The sequence below is a fragment of the Phyllobates terribilis genome, unplaced genomic scaffold (genome assembly GCF_046119375.1).
Source record: "Phyllobates terribilis strain yellow unplaced genomic scaffold, ASM4611937v1 Scaffold_11__3_contigs__length_659146591, whole genome shotgun sequence".
NCBI classification, from domain to species: domain Eukaryota; kingdom Metazoa; phylum Chordata; class Amphibia; order Anura; family Dendrobatidae; genus Phyllobates; species Phyllobates terribilis.
The window spans coordinates 187,357,611-187,376,824 of record NW_027362771.1 but is presented as its reverse complement, the minus strand read 5'-3'; the positions used below and the strand labels follow the sequence as shown (position 1 = coordinate 187,376,824).

The 19,214-nt window shown below is 42.7% G+C and overlaps 1 protein-coding gene across 13 annotated transcripts in view; it reads left to right on the top strand.

The window, feature by feature from the left end:
* NAV3 (neuron navigator 3) overlaps positions 1–19,214 on the top strand; it is an 837,776-nt gene that overhangs the window by 737,437 nt on the left and 81,125 nt on the right. For all 13 annotated transcript variants that reach the window (XM_073651894.1, XM_073651888.1, XM_073651886.1 and 10 more), the window contains 4 exons: positions 1,057–1,217; positions 4,397–4,585; positions 5,014–5,066; positions 19,183–19,206. In XM_073651894.1, coding sequence (XP_073507995.1) covers positions 1,057–1,217; positions 4,397–4,585; positions 5,014–5,066; positions 19,183–19,206 — 427 coding nt within the window. The remainder of the gene's footprint in view (positions 1–1,056; positions 1,218–4,396; positions 4,586–5,013; positions 5,067–19,182; positions 19,207–19,214) is intronic.

Sequence of the window (19,214 nt, the reverse complement as noted above, 5' to 3'; positions counted from 1 at the left end):
TACCTTTAATTTTCGAACCATACATTTAGTTAATTAGTTTACTCCCCTTAACACATCTATATAGCCAGCTTTAAACTTTCCAGCTATTACGTCCTGCATTGTAGTACCAAACATAATATATTACAGATTAGGCTTCTAATTAATTTTATAGAAGAAAAATCGTGACAAGTGTTTTTATGATGTAACAAAAATATATAGATTTTTATATAGCATGAAAGTAAATGTATATGTAGGTGAATTTGGGCAAAACTGTTGTGTATGTGTTTAAGTCTATTTATCCTTATATCTTCCTGTTAAAGTCTGGTGCGTTTCAAAATACTCTTTCACAGTAGCCATAGTTGACTACTTCCCATTTCGTAGATGGTTAAGGTTAGGTCTTTTCTCCGGGTCACTAACTATTATCATATTATATCATTATGTTATATGTCCCTATTCCTCACATGTTGTTTCCAGCGCCTAATTTAACTGATGTGCTGATAAGCTGAATATTATGACTTTGTCTTAAAGCACAATAGTACAAACCCTTTTCATATGATGTCATTGTAGCTTTTATTATTCAGCAATTAGTAAACTTAATTAAAAAAGGGTACTACACTCCTTGAAATCTTAGTATTGGAACCTCTTAAATAGTGCAATCCAAAACAAATATTGCAAGTCTTTTTTCACCACCATTGCACATTGCTCCCACAAGCATGGTTACTACATGCTTATACTCTTCAGTTACCTAATATGGCAATCAGTCTGATGAAGGTCTAATGTGGACCGAAACGTCACGATATTTGTTTTGGATTGCACCATTAAAGAAATTCCTACTTTAAGATTACAAGGAGTGCCGGCCTACTTCTTCTTGATTTACACTTGGTGGTACTCCTCCCAAGCACCGGCCTAAACGGAGTGACCTGTATCTGACACATTATAATCTTAAATTTTCAGCAAACTTAATGTCTTCATGATAATCTTTATATTATTAAGACTAAAGTTTCTAAATTACTCATAAAACCAACCAAACTCTAATACATATTTCCACTCAAGTGTTATTTTTTCTCTAATCCTTAGGTACACTCCATCATCACGACAGACCAGTCAGGAGGAAGGTAAAGAGTGGTTGCGTTCTCATTCCACTGGGGGGCTCCAAGACACTGGCAGCCAATCGCCGCTTGTCTCCCCATCAGGCATGTCCTCCTCTGCTAGTGGGAAATATCACTATTCCAATTTGGGTAAGAAATTAAAATAGATAAGGAATCAGCTGAATTGTAGAACTTGATAATAGACCAAAACACTTCAAGGGAGCCAGTCAGATACTTATACCCTCCAAAACCATTAATATTACTGGGTAGCCCTTTAAATGATAAGCAAGTTGATCCCTTTATGACCCCAAAGCAATGCTCCAGCAATGAGAAATCAAGTTTTCAAGTTCTGTATATATGTGTCTGTAAATGCATTAGCTGTCACATGACGATTCACTTACAGCTTCTCAGTTTCGTCCTGTACTTCCTGCTGTGTCAATCAACCAAAGAGAACAATGCTAAGCAGTAAATACAGCACGAGGCTGAGGGTGTAATAGTCTCTGATAGGTTCGCTTTAAGAATTCTGGACCTTATGTATCAGTATAAAATGGGAAAGTAAAAAAGGAAAGGATTATGGTACCCCCTGATGTGATATTTTTGGCAGATGGGGAGCTACTAGATTAGGATAAACTCCAAATTGATTGGTCCTTATAATTGAGTAGTATTACCGAAATGTCAAACCATGCCATAATAGCATCTGCACAGCTCATTTTTTTTTTATTATATTACTGTACAGTAATAGGGTTCTCAATTTTCCTGAGGTTTCCACTTAGAAACTAAAGAAACTTTAAGCACAACCTTCCCTTCCCCATTCAAGACAACCTGCATTCTGCGTATTAGGGAATTTCAGTTTTCTCAATATGGTATTTTCCTACAAATATATGGTACACTAAATGGTGTTTCATAATGATGTATGATTTACTTCTGCATATATAAAAGAAGTCAAGTTACCGAACTTTTATACCGTCAATTTGAAAAGGTAGCCCCCGCACCATACTTCATAGCTAGCTGCTCTATCTAAGACCACAGTAATTGCAACTACATGAGTTGTGATATCAGTCTTTAATATACATGAAAAATGTTTGCCCACTGCTTTTTTTTATAGCTGATCTTTATTTTAGGAATATTGGAAAGTTTGTGCATAAACAGCTTGTTTCAGGTTCCACCACAGAATTTCTTTTAGGTTCAAATAAGGACTAGACGTGATCTTCATAAAAGTTGAGTAACTCTGCAAATGCTTTGCTTTATTTGCAGCATGTCTTAAATATCATTTTCATAACCTGCTGTAATCACAATTTTGTCTGCTGCTATGCCAAGTTCTCCATGTAATCCCTCCTGAGTGCATAGAGCTTGCTCCAGTAAATTGCATTTTGGAGACTGTGGTCAGTACACCGGGTCCTGCACAACAATCTCCTGAAGAAAAGACTAACCATTTCAGAATGCAGTGCAACACAATAAAATATATTACAGGGCTCTACTAAGATTTGTAATGTCGTCAACAATTGTGTAGCCTGAAGTTTGTGGGCCCCAAAGCAAAATCGATATACAGGGTCTCACCCACCTCACATGGGTCGTTTATAGTATTGACCTTCTTATAAGGGCCAAAGGGACGGTTCCCCCCTTCCTTTACCCACCTAGGCTCCTGGACCCTGGTGCAACCCCTACACCCACAGATGTCCACCTGGTTTAAAGGAAATCTGTCACCAGCTTTTTGCTACCCCATCTGAGAGAATCATCATGTAGGCGCAGGGGTGCTGATTCCAACTGTGTCATTTACTGGGCTGCTTGCTGCCGTTTTGATAAGATCTGCCAGTTCTCTGAATGCTGAGCTCTGTATTACTGCACCCACACCACTGATTAACAGCTTTCTGTTTACATTGCATAGGCAGAAAGCTGCCATTCAGTAGTGTAGTGAAATTCTACACAGCTAAAGAATATGGAGCAATAGATGGCAGCAGGTTTACTAGTCCTCTAGAGATAATCTTCTGCTGATAAAACGGTTTTATTGCTGGAATTAGGGTCTCTGTCTCTACATTATGCTACTCTTAGAATTGGTGACAAAAAACTGGTGACAGATTCCCTTTAAAGCAAACCTGTCATCAGGATTTTGCTAAGTAAAGTACAGGTAGTGTCAGGTGGGCACCGTTACACTGATTAAAATGATACCTTGGTTGATGAAATCCGTCTTGTAGTTATTGTTCAATCTTTGATTGCAGTTTGGAGACAATGATATGCTCGTGCTCCGGGGCGGCCTGTGGGGTGGGCTCTATCTGGTGCTCTGTTCTCTTTGTCATCATTCTGGGTTTAAATGGCAGGTCGCTGATCCTTCAGTGACCTGCCTCCTATTTTAAATACTGCGCTTGCGCAGTTCATATTGTGGTCTTTTAAAAAAAATGTTTAACTCCAGCAAAATGGCCCCGGCACCCGCGCATGCACATTAGCATCTATCACTTACCAATAGATGCTACTAAATGGCCACGGACACTTTGCGGCAGCTAAAAATTTTTTTTTGCTCCAACAAAATGGCATCAGCTCATTCACAGTAGCATCTATTGGCAAGCGATAGCTGCTACTGCGCATGCGCTGCCCACCAGTGGTTGTGGGTTGCGCAGAATAAGAGCATTACTTGCAGATAGATGCTAATGTGCATGTGGCAAGCGATCAATGCTACTGCACATGCACAAACACTGGTGCTGGCGCCATTTTGCTGGAATTAAAACATTTTTTTTTAAAGACCACAATATGAACTGCTCAAGTTCAGTATTTAAAATAGGAGGCCGGTCCCTGAAGGATCAGCGACCTGTCATTTAAGCCACAATGATGAAGATAATGCCAGAACACCAAATAAAGCTCTGCCCACAGGCCGCCCCGAAGCACGAGAATCTAATTATATCTAAACTGCAAATAAAGATTAAACCACAGGATGGATTTCATCAACCCAGGTATCATGTTAATCAGTGTAACGGCGCCAACCTGACAGTGTATGTAGTTCACTGAGCACAATCCCGATGACAGGTGCGCTTTAAGTAGTAACCAGAAATCTGAAAGTAGCTCTGGGCTATAATACAGTCATTGAGACACTGTTTTTTTACATTTTATTTGACAATCAGAAAGCATTTAGTTTGTCAATTATGTAGTTCTGCAGCAGCACTTCTGTGAGCCAGGCCTCAAATCCTAAGATAAATGTAGGTACATCAGCAGTCACTGCCAGATATGTGCCTTGCAAACCTCCTACCTGTCGGCATCTCCAGCACTTCTTCTGATTATTAAGATGTCATCAATGCATGTTATAGATCCTTTATGTTCTCTGAAATTCTTTTTTTTTGTAGTAAGCCCCACCAATCTATCTCAGTTTTCAATTCCGGGACCAAACATGATGCGATCAAATAGCATTCCAGCACAAGATGCTTCCTTCGAATTATATGAAGACTCACAGTTGGGTGGAAGTGCCACCTCATTAGAGGACAGGCCAAGAGCAATCAGTCACTCAGGTTCCTTCCGGGACAGCATGGAAGAAGGTAATCGAGTGGCTTCAATAATGTTAAAAAAAGGTTCTCCAGAATTAAAAAAAAAAAAAAAGTCTGTCTTTTTACCTGAAACAGCACTATTCTTGTCCATGGGTTGTGTCAGGTACTGCTTCCCACTCCTACTACTAATAGGACTAAGCAGCAGTACCTGGCACAACCCTTTTACTGAAGTGATGCATTTTCTGGAGTCAAAGAAGACCAGTTTCTCTAATCTTGGACAACCCCTTCAAATACTGATTCTCTTTGTATTTCATGTATGTTGTACTCCTAAAACAGCCATATCCCTTCCACATAACTGATATTCTGCCGCTGTGCCTGGGGCTTGGCTTGTGTAGCGTTTCAGCCTTTAAAGGCCTTTGAATGTTTACATTGTGTAGGTCACGAAAATATAACTTATCATTTCTTGTTTTTTTCCTCAGTACATGGATCATCATTATCACTGGTTTCCAGCACATCATCTCTTTACTCCACTGTAAGTATTATTCACTTGCTGTGGATAAGTTAAAACATGTCTGAAAATGTTGCAGTTTAGTGATTAGGGCAGGAAATCTGTCATCAACATATCTTGTCTGATGTGGGTTTTATTCTTCACAAAGAAAGTGGTTTGTTTGATTGTATGAGAAAGGAAAGTGTGATGCACAAAAACAGCTGTAATTGATCACAATCAGATAATCGATTAGGCCTTACTCTCCATTGCACAAAGCTAAAACAACTATAAAAACACGAGTCCTTAATATAAAATATAGTAATAGTATTGTAATTCAATATGCAACAACCCTAACTGCTTGGGAATGGGAACCCCCATGACCTAAATGAAGTATACCAAAGGACCAATAATGAATACATTTTTATTGTAGATTATTATTTATGTATATATAGGACCATTGATTCAATGGTGCTATCATGAGAAGGGGTTTTATACATATGTAATGAGCATAAAACAGGTATATAAAAAGATGCCTCTTATAAGGGACACAGAAATGGCCAGTATAAATTGACAAACACATGGGATATGTCCCAAATAAATAACCACCCAAATCCACCCTAGCACATATCCAACACGTAGCGTGTGAAAAGTGAATATGTATATGGTATGGTGCCTCAGACAAGGAGAATAATAGTTAGGCAATATTTACCTTAACACATAAAGTACATATTGGGCACAATGTTTGGCTGTGTCCCTCCACCCCGATGAGTGTATCGCCCAGCTTCTTCCGGGAGCTTGTCAGGATGGAGGATGAGTTCCACATTAAAAGAAAAAGTGGCCAATCTGGAAGGGAAACGTTATGGTCCTGTGATGTGCACAGTGGGAGGAGGCGCATGGTTCCCGGAAGTTACTCACCTGCTCGCAGCAGGTGGAACGCAAATTAAACACATTGCATCCAATGAGTGCCACGGGCAGGAAGAAATAGAGATCTGCTGGAGGCGCATGTGCACTACCACCACTACGGGAGCAGACAGAAGGTGGTGTAATGCAGCGGCTTGTGGAATTACTGTAATGGTCCAGGGTGTGTTCTGGCTGACCATGTACCTCTCCCTCAGAAGGACTGATCACATGACTGTGACATCAGTACAGGTCCTGTATGCACTGAAGGACTGATCACATGACTGTGACATCATTGCAGGTCCTGTGTGCATTCAAGGATATATAAATCCTGGTGCTTATGAAACAGGGTGTGGAAGGCGTGAGGCCTGTTCCCCGTGTGTGGGACACTGTTAGAGAGTGAGGCCATGTGAGGCCTGGTAAAGCCGGGTGAAGCCTGAAAGGCAGAGGCTGGATCCCTGTGTGTGTGGGGGATCCCAATAGCCTTGGAGGGCAAGAGGCTTGGAAGACAAGAGTCCTGAAAGGCAGAGGCTGGATCCCTGTGTGTGTAACAGATCCCAGTAGCCTTGGAAGGTACGAGGGCTGGAGACCCCCATCTGGGAAGCCGTAAAGCCACAGCTGTGGCAGAACAAAGCTGACTGAAGCAGCTACGACCCAGCAAAGGTAAAAACGCTGCATTATATGGACATTGATATAGTTACTTTGCTGAAGGCCTGTAACTGGAGCCAAGTGGGCCTGTCTGCCACTTGAAAGGCTCTTGGATGTTATGTGTGTAAACATGCTGGTGAGCCACTGAGATGGACTGTGTGATAAGCAGTTATGAAGTGTAATAAACTGCTGGATTTCATGTTACTGGAAAACGTTGCATGTGTGCTTTAATTGACCCGGTGAAGCAAGTGTCCCCCAGCGTGATAACTAGCGCTGCCTTACATGTGGTTGGAGAATGCGGGCAACTGCATCCCGGTTGCTAGGGGCAACTGCAGCCCGTTTGCTAGGGGCAACTGCAGCCTGTTTGCTAGGGGTAACGGCACAGGACAACGAGTGTGGATACAAGCATCTTGCTGTGGCTCGGCGGGGTCACGAAGATTAAAGCATCTTGCTGTAACTCGGCGGGGTTACGAAAATTATCCTCGCACTCAAACCTGGTTTGCTGTGGCTCGGCGGGGTCACGAAGATTAAAGCATCTGGCTGTAACTCGGCGGGGTTACGAAAATTGTCCTCGCACTCAAACCTGGTTTGCTGTGGCTCGGCGAGGCCACGAAAATTTTCCGGGGAGAGCGGTGTGAACTGTCTAGTGTGAATAGTGTACCGCGATGGCTGTGAACGGAGCAGCAAATGAAACTGAAGCTATTGAGCAATTAAAGTGCCAGTTAAAACCACATCAGGTATTTGAGAAACGTCTACTGGACATGGTGCAGGAACGGCAGGAGCTGTTGGCACCGTATAGAATGGCGGCAGTGGACCATTCTGTGAACTCTCCGGGGGCGCCAGTATTGTCCCAGAGTGCCCGGGGAGGTGGTAAGAGATGTTGTGAACTGGGTCCTAAGACTATTGCTGAGTTTTTTAGTAAAAATACCCCTACAGGTGTGGGTGTCCAAAAGGGGCGGAGTCTCAAAAGGGGGCAGATTTTCAAAAGAACATGGAGTATAGAAAACCAAAATTTGTTACTGGTTGTGGGTTGGTACGTCCTAAAAATGACAATTTGACCGTTGATAACGGGGTAGCTCCGGTAGTAGGGGTTGACGTCAAGGTGGGAGGTGACTTGTTGGTCCACGACACCATGGGGAGTGACACAGACCCCACAACTGATGGTGACGCTATGAAAGTAGAAAGAGAGTTCAGTCAGGAGGGGCTAGACGAGGGGAGACAGTCCCCCTCTCGTCGTCGACGGCACAAGGGCCACAAAAAGGTTGCTCCTGTAGTCTTTGTTGAAAGTGAAAATGAAGAAAATGAAATGCTGTGTGCCTTTGTTCCAAGTGTGGATCCTCCTTTAGAAGCAGAAGAGGAGGTGACGTTGCCAGTAGCAACCTCCAGTACAGTACTGAGACAGAAGGATCAGGATCTGACAGCCCTGAAAGAGGAGGTGGCCAGTCATGACCAAGAGCTGGAGCCTATCAGGACGTGCAGCAACTATGGGAAAACCTGGAGAATGTGTCCTCAGACCAGCGGAGCCTGGAGTCTGAACGGCAGAAAATATACCAGGTTGTGAGGAACTTACAGCGAGAACTGGAGGGAAGCAGTGAGGAAGTTAGCCAATGGAAGGAAATGTTCCAGGAAATTAAGGAGGACCGCCGCTAAACCAAGGAGGAGGTTTTTCAATTGGAGATTGACAAAGCGGAGTGTGAAGATGAGTTGTGCGAGGTGAAAGATCGTTTCACCCGGGTACAGTTAGAGCTGTACCAAGTGAAGAAAGAGCTGTGTGAATCCAAGAAGGAGTATGGTGAACTCAGTGGGGAACTGCAACAAATTAAGAGAGACTATGAGGATCTCCTCAAGGTTAAGGAAAAAGTAGAGGATGATAAGGCGGATGCAGAGTACATGCGCCAAGTGGTTGAGACCACTCTGCAGGACACCCGTGATGAAAATGATGATCTCCGCAGAAAAACCCTAGGTCTGGAAGCTCAGGTGAAGGAGCTGCAGACGTTCTGTGATAATCTCCAGAGGGCAGAGACGTGCCTTAAGGAAAGAATCAGCAAGATGGAAGCTGAGCGGAAAAAGATGGAGGAGTCAATCGGAGAAGCCACAGACCAGGGCCAGGAGTTGGCCACTGGAGATGGGAGGTATGAAACAGATGACTCCTCGAATAATGCGAGCTCGGACGATTCGGTGGATGTAAGAGCCGAGAACAAGGAGCTCAAGGAGTCGCTACAAGCCCATTTGAAGCAAGAGAAGCTTGAGAGACTGGCTGTTGAGAGCCCAGTGGGCGCATTGGAGACAGAGAGGTTTGAGAGAACTCTACTGTTAAAGGAGCCATTGAAGCAGGAAGAGCTTCAGAGATGGGCTGCTGAGAGGCAAGTAGCTGAGCTAGAGGAAGAAGTTTTCGAGCTCAAAGGTCGCCTGGCAAAATATCACTCAGTGAATGAGGCCTCCTTGGAGAAGGAAAAGGGCAAACAAGTTGCACTTTCTCCTTTATACCATGAGAAGGTGGACCTGAGGAGAGCTAAGAGAGTGTTAACAGAAGATAAGTATGAAATGGAAGTGGTCAAGATGAAAATTCTTGAATTTGTAGCTGAGTCAGCTCAGGGGAAGCATACAGGGTGAAGAAGCTGAAAGTCAGTTGTCCCTGAAACCTGAGCCGGTTGATCGTCTGGAAACCACTGGTAAGACATAAACGTCTCGGTACAAGTGCCTCATAGATGTACCTGAGGATTTGAGAGAATAATGCACCAGTGAGTCCGTGCATGAAGAGTTTAAAAAGGCCGTGGGAGCCTGTAAGGTGTATTCGACCTCAGGAGCTAAACAGCTGTTGGTCCTGTCCACAACCGAAGTCACAGTGAAGAGGGTGGCTATCCTAAGTGACATGTACTGGCGATGTATTCACACAAAGCGGTTTGTCCGGTTGAAGACGGAACAAGTCATTAGACAACTGGAGCTTATGAGAAAAGCTCAAAGTCTGCGTGAAGAGGTCCTCCGGGTGCCTCATGCTCTGGTAAGAAAGCTCATTGGGAGAAATGGCTGAGCCATGCAGATGATGGTAAAGAAGTCTGGTGTGATGAAAGTAAGCAGTCCACGTGATCGACAGAACTGGATACCAGATGAAGACGGCATGGTGTCATTCTCCGCTGTAGGAATGGAAGAAAGTCTTACATATATACGCATGCTGATGGAGTACTGAGTGACCTACCTGCGAGAGGTAGAACAGTTGAATCTCACTAGACTGCGAGTGGAAAGACAGAATCGCCTGAGCAGCAGAAGATGGCAGCCATCTAGAAATTGTGAGACTAGACAGAGAAAGGGCCCTTCAAATAATAGAACGGCTACAGTAGAAGTTAGAGACTTTCCAAGATGTCCTGAGGATAGTGGGCGTGGGTTTAGAGGTAGTGAGACCTCCAGTAACTCAAGTCTGAGTGGCCCATACAAACGACCCAATAGAGTACGGGACAGTACGGAGTCGAACCGGACCTTAGATACCAGCGCATGTGAGTCACACTGCTGTATTGACCGCTGGGAGCGGGGGAGGTCTGACAAGGTTACGACCGACTGCTGGGAGCGGGGGAGGTCTGACAAGATTACGACTGACCGCTGCGAGCGGGGGAGGTCTGACAAGGTTACGACCCGGAAATGTGACTTGACTAAGTCAGTGTCAATGACAGATGGTAGGTCCCTAAGGAATGGGCTAATGTCGATGACTAAGGTTCCAGGGCTGAGCCGCGCAATTGTCAAGTACATGGTGTCTGTGTGAACTGTGGGTTATCATGTGATTGTGTATATTATGTGTTCAATCCCACAAGTTTGAACAGAGGGGGAGGTATGTAATGCAGCGGCTTGCGGCATTACTGTAATGGTCCAGGGTGTGTTCTGGCTCACCATGTACCTCTCCCTCAGAAGGACTGATCACTTGACTGTGACATCAGTACAGATCCTGTGTGCACTGAAGGACTGATCACATGACTGTGACATCTTTGCAGGTCCTGTGTGCACTGAAGGATATATAAATCCTGGTGCTTTTGAAACAGGGTGTGGAAGGCGTGAGGCCTGTTCCCCGTGTGTAGGACATCGTTAGAGAGTGAGGCCTGGTAAAGCCGGGCGAAGCCTGAAAGGCAGAGGCTGGATCCCTGTGTGTGTGGGGGATCCCAGTAGCCTTGGAGGGCAAGAGGCTTGGAAGACAAGAGTCCTGAAAGGCAGTGGCTGGATCCCTGTGTGTGTAAGAGATCCCAGTAGCCTTGGAAGGTACGAGGGCTGGAGACCCCCATCTGGGAAGCCGTAAAGCTGACTGAAGCAGCTACGACCCGGCAAAGGTAAAAACGCTGAGTTATATGGACATTGATATAGTTACTTTGCTGAAGGCCTGTAACTGGAGCCAAGTGGGCCAGTCTGCCACTTGAAAGGCTCTTGGATGTTAATTGTGTGTAAACATGCCTGTGAGCCACTGAGATGGACTGTGTGATAAGCAGTTATGAAGTGTAATAAACTGCTGGATTTCATGTTACTGGAAAACGTTGCATGTGTGCTTTAATTGACCCGGTGAAGCGAGTGTCCCCCAGCGTGATGACTAGCGCTGCCTTACAGTGGGCCAAATAATGAGAATAATTTTAATCCTATACTGGTTTGTGGGAACAATTATGGACAAAGGCAGATTACATGATAAAGAAAGGGTGAGCAAGGTCAAACACAGAGGGTGTTAAGGGGATGGTTGCAAACAACTTTATTAATAATGGAAAGCAACCGAACCCGGGGTCCGCGATGCAGCCTGGAAGACTGCGGCCGAACACCTTCCGAGTAAGAAGGTAAAACAACCAATTAATATATAAATCCCTCCAGTGTTACTGCACACCGGGACGGGAAAAGGGATTCGCACTATCTCCGTTAACTGCACGAGAGATGTGCGACAAATAATATAGCCGTAGCCCTGTTAACTACACAGAGGCTACGCAGTAGGCGCTAGGACATGTGTGTGACTCACGCCGGCGTATACGTGCTACTGGACTGCGGAGTAACTCTCCACGTGGCTAACAGGCGGTGCCAGGAATACGGAGTCCGCAGTCTGCTCGGGGTGTATAGCGACCCCCTAGTCGGAGCCAGACTGTCAAATGGAACTACCTGCCTCCCTCCAGCTAAGAGTGCCTATCCCCAGCTAAACCTGCCTGTCCGAAGCTAAAGCAGCAAGAGAGCACATGGAGCTTAAACATACATGCGTCCACACATGAACACAACCATAGCTCAATAATCAGAGCGCACCGCCATGTTTGTGGGCGGGCTATTTAAACACTAAGCCCTGCCCACCGTCGCATTATTGGTTGCGCTACTGATGACGTCACCAGCGGCCAATCAGGCGGTGCCAGGTCACTGGATAAGTTGACACCAAACCACCAATCACGGTCCGCCATGTCACGGGCATGCTCAGTGCAGTGCATCCTGAACTTAGGCTGTAGCAGCCCTTGTTCCCCTCCGCAACCTATGCTTAACACTACTAGGAACAAGGACCCAAGAGACAGCCTGTACTTCTTGTGCACTGGCTAGGCGTTGAGACTGATGGTGATGCTAAGCAGAATCTTTCCTGGCTGGACCAGAATGGTAAACCACAGATGATTCTGACCCAAATTTCAGGTCCAGCAACCACCCAATGCTTAACAGAGGGTGAAATGTTAATAAGCTGCATAAAAATGCAAGTAAGTCAATAGAAAACCAAAGTGCTGGAAATAACCATATTCATAAATTAATGCACAAAACAATGATCATCATTAATGCACAAAACGATCAAAATTGGATAATAATGAAAAAATGAATATAGAAGTGAGAATTGATGTGTCTAAGGTGCACAGTGGTAATCCAAGTACAATAAACCAAAAATTTTTTAATTGAGATACACACAAAAGAAACAAAAAGTGATAAAAAAAAAGTGAGCCGTATATAGGTAGATGAATGAAAATTGCATCAGAAAAAAACAAATAGGGTGGGAAATATGATAAATACGAAGAAATATAATATGTAGAAATATGAAAATAGATAAAAATACAAACTAAAATTCATAGAATATAAAAAAATCAATAAACCATATGAATGTAATAGGTTAAAAAAGAAATTAAAAATAATTCATAGCATAATAACCACAGTGTATGACAATAATAGATAAAATATTGCAATAAAGATAGCATATACAACTAGAAGTATAAAAATGTATGAAAATGGTGTGAAATATAAATTGTAATGCTAAAAGACATATATGGTGATGAAAAAGTGTGTTCTAAAGTCCAGTGGAACATAAAGAAAATATTAGTGATGCTAACACGTCGTGATAAAGGTGAGTATATAGCAAATATTGTTAAGAATAGGAAAACATTACACAAAGCTATAGACACTCCATTTGCCATCACCTGGTTGTTAAAGGGATTGTCCGGCCTTAGGCTTCAAGTCTGTAGTCACTCAATGTGACTGCAGACTTGTGAATCCTCACATCGCACACACTGTGAGGATTCTCCGGTGCTGACATCGGGAGTTGGTGGTCACGTGACCGCAAGTATGCTAGTTGCATACTTCCAGCCACATTCTGACAGGCCTTGTCCATGACTGCATGTATGCAAATCACATACTTGCAGTTATGTGCCCGCTGCTCCCGGTTCCAGCAACAGAGTCCTCACAGCACGCAATGTGCATGATGTGAGGATTCACAAGTCTGAAGTCACATAGAGATGCAGATTGGACCATGCTGTAGAGGAGTATAATAAAGGCCATTTTTATTTCTTTTCAGAGTTGATTGGGGACATACAGTGGCTTGCGAAAATATTCAACCCCCTTGGCTTTTTACCTATTTTGTTACATTACAACCTGTATTTAAATATTTTTTTAATCCAATTTGTGTGTGATGCATCAGCACTAAATAGTCTAACTTGGTGAAGTGAGCAAAATATAGGCAAAAATTTACTTTAGGGGTTAAAATAAATAAAAATTGTAATGTGCGTATGTATTCACCCCTTTTGCTATGAAGCCCCTAAAAATTTGTGGTGCCAGCAAATACTTTCATAAGTCACATCCTTAGTGAAAGAAAGTCCACCTGTGTGCAATCTAAGTGTCACATGGTCTGTCAGTATACACACACCTTTTCTGAAAGGCCACAGAGGCTGCAACACAATTAAGCAAGAGGCACCACTAACCAAACACCATGGTCTCTAAAAAAGTCAGGAAGAAGGATGTTAAGAAGTACATGTCAGGGTTAGGTTAAAAAAAATATCCCAGTCTCTGATGATCACCTGAAGAGCCATCAAATCCATTATCATCAAATGGAAAGAACATGGTAGCACAACAAACCTGCCAAGAGAGGGCCACCCATCAAAACTCTCAGCCTGGGCAAGGAGGGCATTAATAAGAGAAGCAGCACAGAGACCCAAGGTAACCCTGAAGGAGCTGCAGAGTTCCCAAGCAGAGACTGGAGTATCTGTCCATACGATCACAATAAGCCATACACTTCATGGACAAGACCTTTACGGAAGACTGTACAGAAAAAAACATTTACTTACACACACAAAGTGTAAGGGCCCCGTCACACTAAGCGATGCAGCAGCGATCCCGACAACGATACGACCTGTCAGGGATCGTTGCTGCATCGCTAATACATCGCTGGTGGGCTGTCAAACAGGCAGGCTCACCAGCGATCAGGGGAGCAGCGATATCGTGGAAAGAATCGTTCCACGATGTCCTGCTCCCGTTACCAGCCTGCTGCAAGCAGGAGCAGGCTGGTAACTATGGTAAACATCGGGTTACTAAGTGCGCGTGTGCCCCTAGTAACCCGCTGTTTACCATGGATACCACTCTGCTACGGTGCGCGGGAGCCTCCGTGCACCGTAGCAGAGTGGTATCCATGGTAAACAGCGGGTTACTAAGTGCGCGCGTGCCCCTAGTAACCCGATGTTTACCATAGTTACCAGCCAGATCGTTGGTCCCGCTGGTCACACACAGCGATGTGTGCTGGCCAGCGGGAGGCCAACGACCAAAAAATGGTCCAGGACACTTTGCAACGATCAGCGACCTCACAGCAGGGGCCTGATCGTTGCAAAGTGTCACACACAGCGACATCGCTGGTGAGGTCGCTGGTGAGTCACCAAAACCGTGACTCAGCAGCGATATCGCTAGCGATATTGCTATGTGAGACGGGGGCTTAAGGCTTGGTTTGAATTTGCCATGTTAAGGAGCTGAAACTCCTAAACCCTTCATCCAATTTTAATGTGGATACCCTCAAATGAAAGCTGAAAGTCTGAACTTCAACTGCATCTGAATTGTTTTGTTTAAAATTCATTGTGGTAATGTCTAGAACCAAAATTAGAAAAATGTTGTCTCTGTCCAAATATATATGGACCTAACTGTATTTAAATCCCCAGAGAAACATCACATGGCCTACAAGTGTCCTTAAGCTGGCTTGCCACTTTCCACAAGGAGGCACATTCCCCCTTAGACTCTTCATGAATTAAGCGCATTGTACTCCTGCAAGCCCATTCATTTAGACTGGCTTGCGTAATGCCAGCCTTAATGAATCAGCCCCCAAGTGCCTCCTAAGCTAGAGCATCATTTAAAAATATTATCAGGAGTGTGAAAATCTTAGAACTTGATGGACCTTGATCTATTCTCAACCTATGTAACTATGAAAATCTTAAGGTCTGCTCACATCATAGGCAAATTTTCTATGTGTCTTGTGTAAGTCCTAAATGAGGTGGAAAAAAAGCCTTAACTTTACAATAGCTTTTTCTGCTTTTAATTACTATGTTCGCACCAAGGTTTTTGAAATGATTTTTAATGCTGATCCTGAGCCAAAATCCATATAAAAAACGCTTTAAATTTGCTTGGGTTGAAACATTAACTTTAATAGGGTAGTGCATATACAGTTGAAAGCAGAAGTTTACATATACTATATAAAAAGACACATATGCATGTTTTTCTCAATATCTGACATGATATCAGAATAAACCTTTCCCGTTTTAAGTCAATTAGGATTACCATCATTTTTAATATTTGCCAAATGCCAAAATAATGAGAGAGAGAGAACATTTTAAGTCATTTTTACTTACTGCAAAGTCAAAAATTTACCTACACTAAGATTATGATGTCTTTAAACAATTTTGGACTGCCTATATGATGATGTCATGTGTTTGGAAGCTTCTGATAGGTTTTTTGGCAACATCTGAGTTAGAGACACACCTGTGGATGTATTTTAATGCACACCTGAAACACACTGCTTCTTTGTGTAGCATCATGGGAAAGTCTAAAGAAATCAGCCAAGATACCAGGTCATCCTTGGGTACAATTTCAAGATACCTGAACATTCATCTGTGCAAACAATTATACGCAAATACAAACAAGATGGGAATGTCCAGCCGTCATACGGCTCAGGAAGTAGAGGGGTTCTGTGTCCCAGAGATGAACGTGTTTTGGTCCAACATGTGCATATCAACCCAAGGGCAAAAGCAAAAGGCCTTGTGAAGATGTTGGCGGAAGCTGGTAAGATTGTGCCAATATCCACAGTGAAACGACTACTGTATCAACATGGGTTGAAAGGTTACTCTGCCAGGAAGAAGCAATTACTCCAAAAGAAGCATAAGAAAGCTAGATTAATGTTTGCAAATGCACAGAGGAACAAAGACCTTAATTTTTGGAGACATGTCCTGTGGTCTGGTGAAACTAAAATTGAACTTTTTGGGTGTATTGACCATCATTACGTTTGGAGGAAAAAGGGAGAAGCTTGGAAGCCTAAAAACACCATCCCAACTGTGAAACATGGGGGTTGCAGCATCATGTTGTGTGGTTGTTTTGCTGCAAGAGGGACTGGTGCACTTCACAAAATAGATGGCATCATGAGAAAAGAAGATTATGTGGCAATACATCAGCCAGGAAGTTAAAGCTTGGGCAGAAATGTGTCTTCCAAATGGACAATGACCCGAAGGATACTGCCAAAATGATAACAAAGTGGCTTAAGGATAACAAAGTCAATGTTTTGGAGTGGCCATCACAAAGCCCTGATCTCAATCCTGTTGAAAATTTATGGGCAAAGCTGAAAAGGCAGGTGCGAGCAAGGCAACCTACAAACCTGGATCAGTTACACCAGTTTTGTCAGGAGGAATGGGCCCAAATTCTGACCAACTATTGTGAGAAGCTTGTGGAAGGATATCCCAAACGTTTGATCCAAGTCATTCAGTTTAAGGGCAATGGTACCAAATACTAATGAAATGTATGTAAACTTTTGACTTTGCTGCAAGTAATAAAAATGCCTTAAAACATTCTCTCTCTCATTATTCTGGCATTTGGCAAATATTAAAAATTATGGTAATCCTAATTGACCTAAAACGGGAAAGGTTTATTCTGATTTCATGTAAGATATTGAGAAAAACAAACGTGTGTCTTTTTATATAGTGTATGTAAACTTCTGGTTTCAAATGTATATCTTGTTTTTTCCGTGAATTTTTTTGTGCATGGAGCGTTTTTTTCCTGCTACTGTGGGTATGTTCATGCCGGGTATTTTGGCATGTTTTTAGAATGTTTAAGACATGGTTTTTGCATGTGTTTTTTTTTTGCTTCAATTAAGTGGTCAGATTCATTAGAGTATTTGTTTCAAGCAGAAGCTCCCCCAGAGTCGGCAGGTTTCATTTGACATGTAGAAAAAAATAAACCACATGAAAAATGCTGCACTATGTGCACGGTAGGTGTGTTTACCCATTGTAATTAATAGGAAGCATATATGAGAGTATTTGAAGTGGCTTTTTTGTGGATTTTGGAGCAGAATCCCCTTCAAAGCCAATGTAAAAAATCTTGGTGTAAACATACCCTTATACTTTTGAATCCAAGTGTGAAAATTTAGTATACCATGATTCTAATAATTAATTTCACTTCTATTGAGCTGTAATTGTATCATAATAATATTATAATATGTTGGTGCATCAGCATGATTCAGTGGGATTAGTTCTAGTAAGTTTAGCTTTAGTTCTAATTCCATAGTGTAAGATTGGCGGCATAATTGTCAGTAGATGTCAGTAGTGAATCAACTGCTTCCCCTATGTCAGCTGTAGACACACAGCTGAACATTATGCTCCAGCCATCATTATGTCAATTATTACTCACACCTCAATTGTTCTCTTGCTCATAACATTCAGTTTTCTTCAGGAACACAGGTAGAAAAGCAAGAAAAGCGTAGGTGGGAGAAATTGTAGGTACTGGCTGAGAGACAGAATCTGTAATAAACTGTAAAATATGGTTAGAGACCTTTCTTACAAGATTTACTATAATTAATGTTGTCAAAGTTTTATATTTTGTGCTATCAACTTCTCATTTAGAACTTAATATGCCGGTTTAGACAGTGTGAACGGTGCCTAGTATAGGGTCATGCTACATAGTAGTGGGTCATGTGGAACTGAGGCAACCTCTATAAAGTCACCCTCCTAATATTTGAATTGGAGGTTTTAAATGCCCCCAAGATGTGCTCAGAAACGCTCTCAAAACCTTCCAGAAATGGATTGTGGAGAAATCCATCAAGAAATGGGCCAGTAGAAGTTATGCCTGAGTAGATGCAAGTAAAGGAAAAACTTGGCACTCGTATTCTTTGTGCAAAACAAATGAATTTTTAATTGTTCAAAGAAATTCCAGAAATAATAAGACGTTTTGGTCAATCTGGAGGTGATTGTACCGCCTGCTGCAGCGCTAGGGAGATGTCTGCAGTATCCATTGCTCAGACATGTGGCGCATGTTTTTTTTTCTTTTACTATTTACGGATTGGGGTCCTATTTGTGCACCGAAAGAAACCCAGAAGTGCAGTGTCTGTTCTCTGAGTAGATGCAAGGGCATCTAATTCTTATTCCTGATTTTTTTTCTTTTTATAGCAGCAAAATTGTGTGCATGTTTGTTCCCCAAATCAGAATACACCTAGCCATTTAGTTCCCAATGTCCTCAGAATTCAGGACATGTCCCATATTTTTCAAGGATTGAATGGAATTTGTCAGTGCAACCCCACACCACCCAAAAAAACTGATCAAAAGTGCATGTAGGTCTTTGAAACATAAAAAAAATATTAATATTCAAATGAGGCTAAAGTACTCTAGGGTAATCGGAGCACTTTTCTAGCCTCTGTCTCCCCAACTCTATTGCAAACCTTCTTTTGCAGATTGTGTCATCAAGCTAGTGAGCTGTCAGTCAAACATAAGGCGGAGTATTGAGCCAGAGAGGCGGAGACTAGAGAGGTGCTCTCATCACTTCTGGAGCACTTCAATCTAATTTGCATATGGGATAAAACATTGTTTTTTTTTTCAGTAATGGAGCAACGGATTACTTAAAGGAAGGTACCGATTGCCTAATGCTTCAAAGACCTTCATGAGCAGTGTGGGGAGGGTGGATTGTTATGACAGATTCCCTTGATGCCCACATTCTCAAGCATATCAGCAACTTGAAAAAACTAGTCTTGTAGAATCTGTAAAGATCAGAATCTATATTATTTCCTATCATGTGTACAAAAGAGTTAATTTTTGTACAGTTTTGTACCTGGAATTGCATTTGTTCTCATAAGCTGAAGCACTGAATTTGCTAGTCAAATTGCATATCTCATGTATTAAAATATGTATGTCATTTTATCTAGGCTGAAGAGAAAGCACACTCAGAGGTAATTTT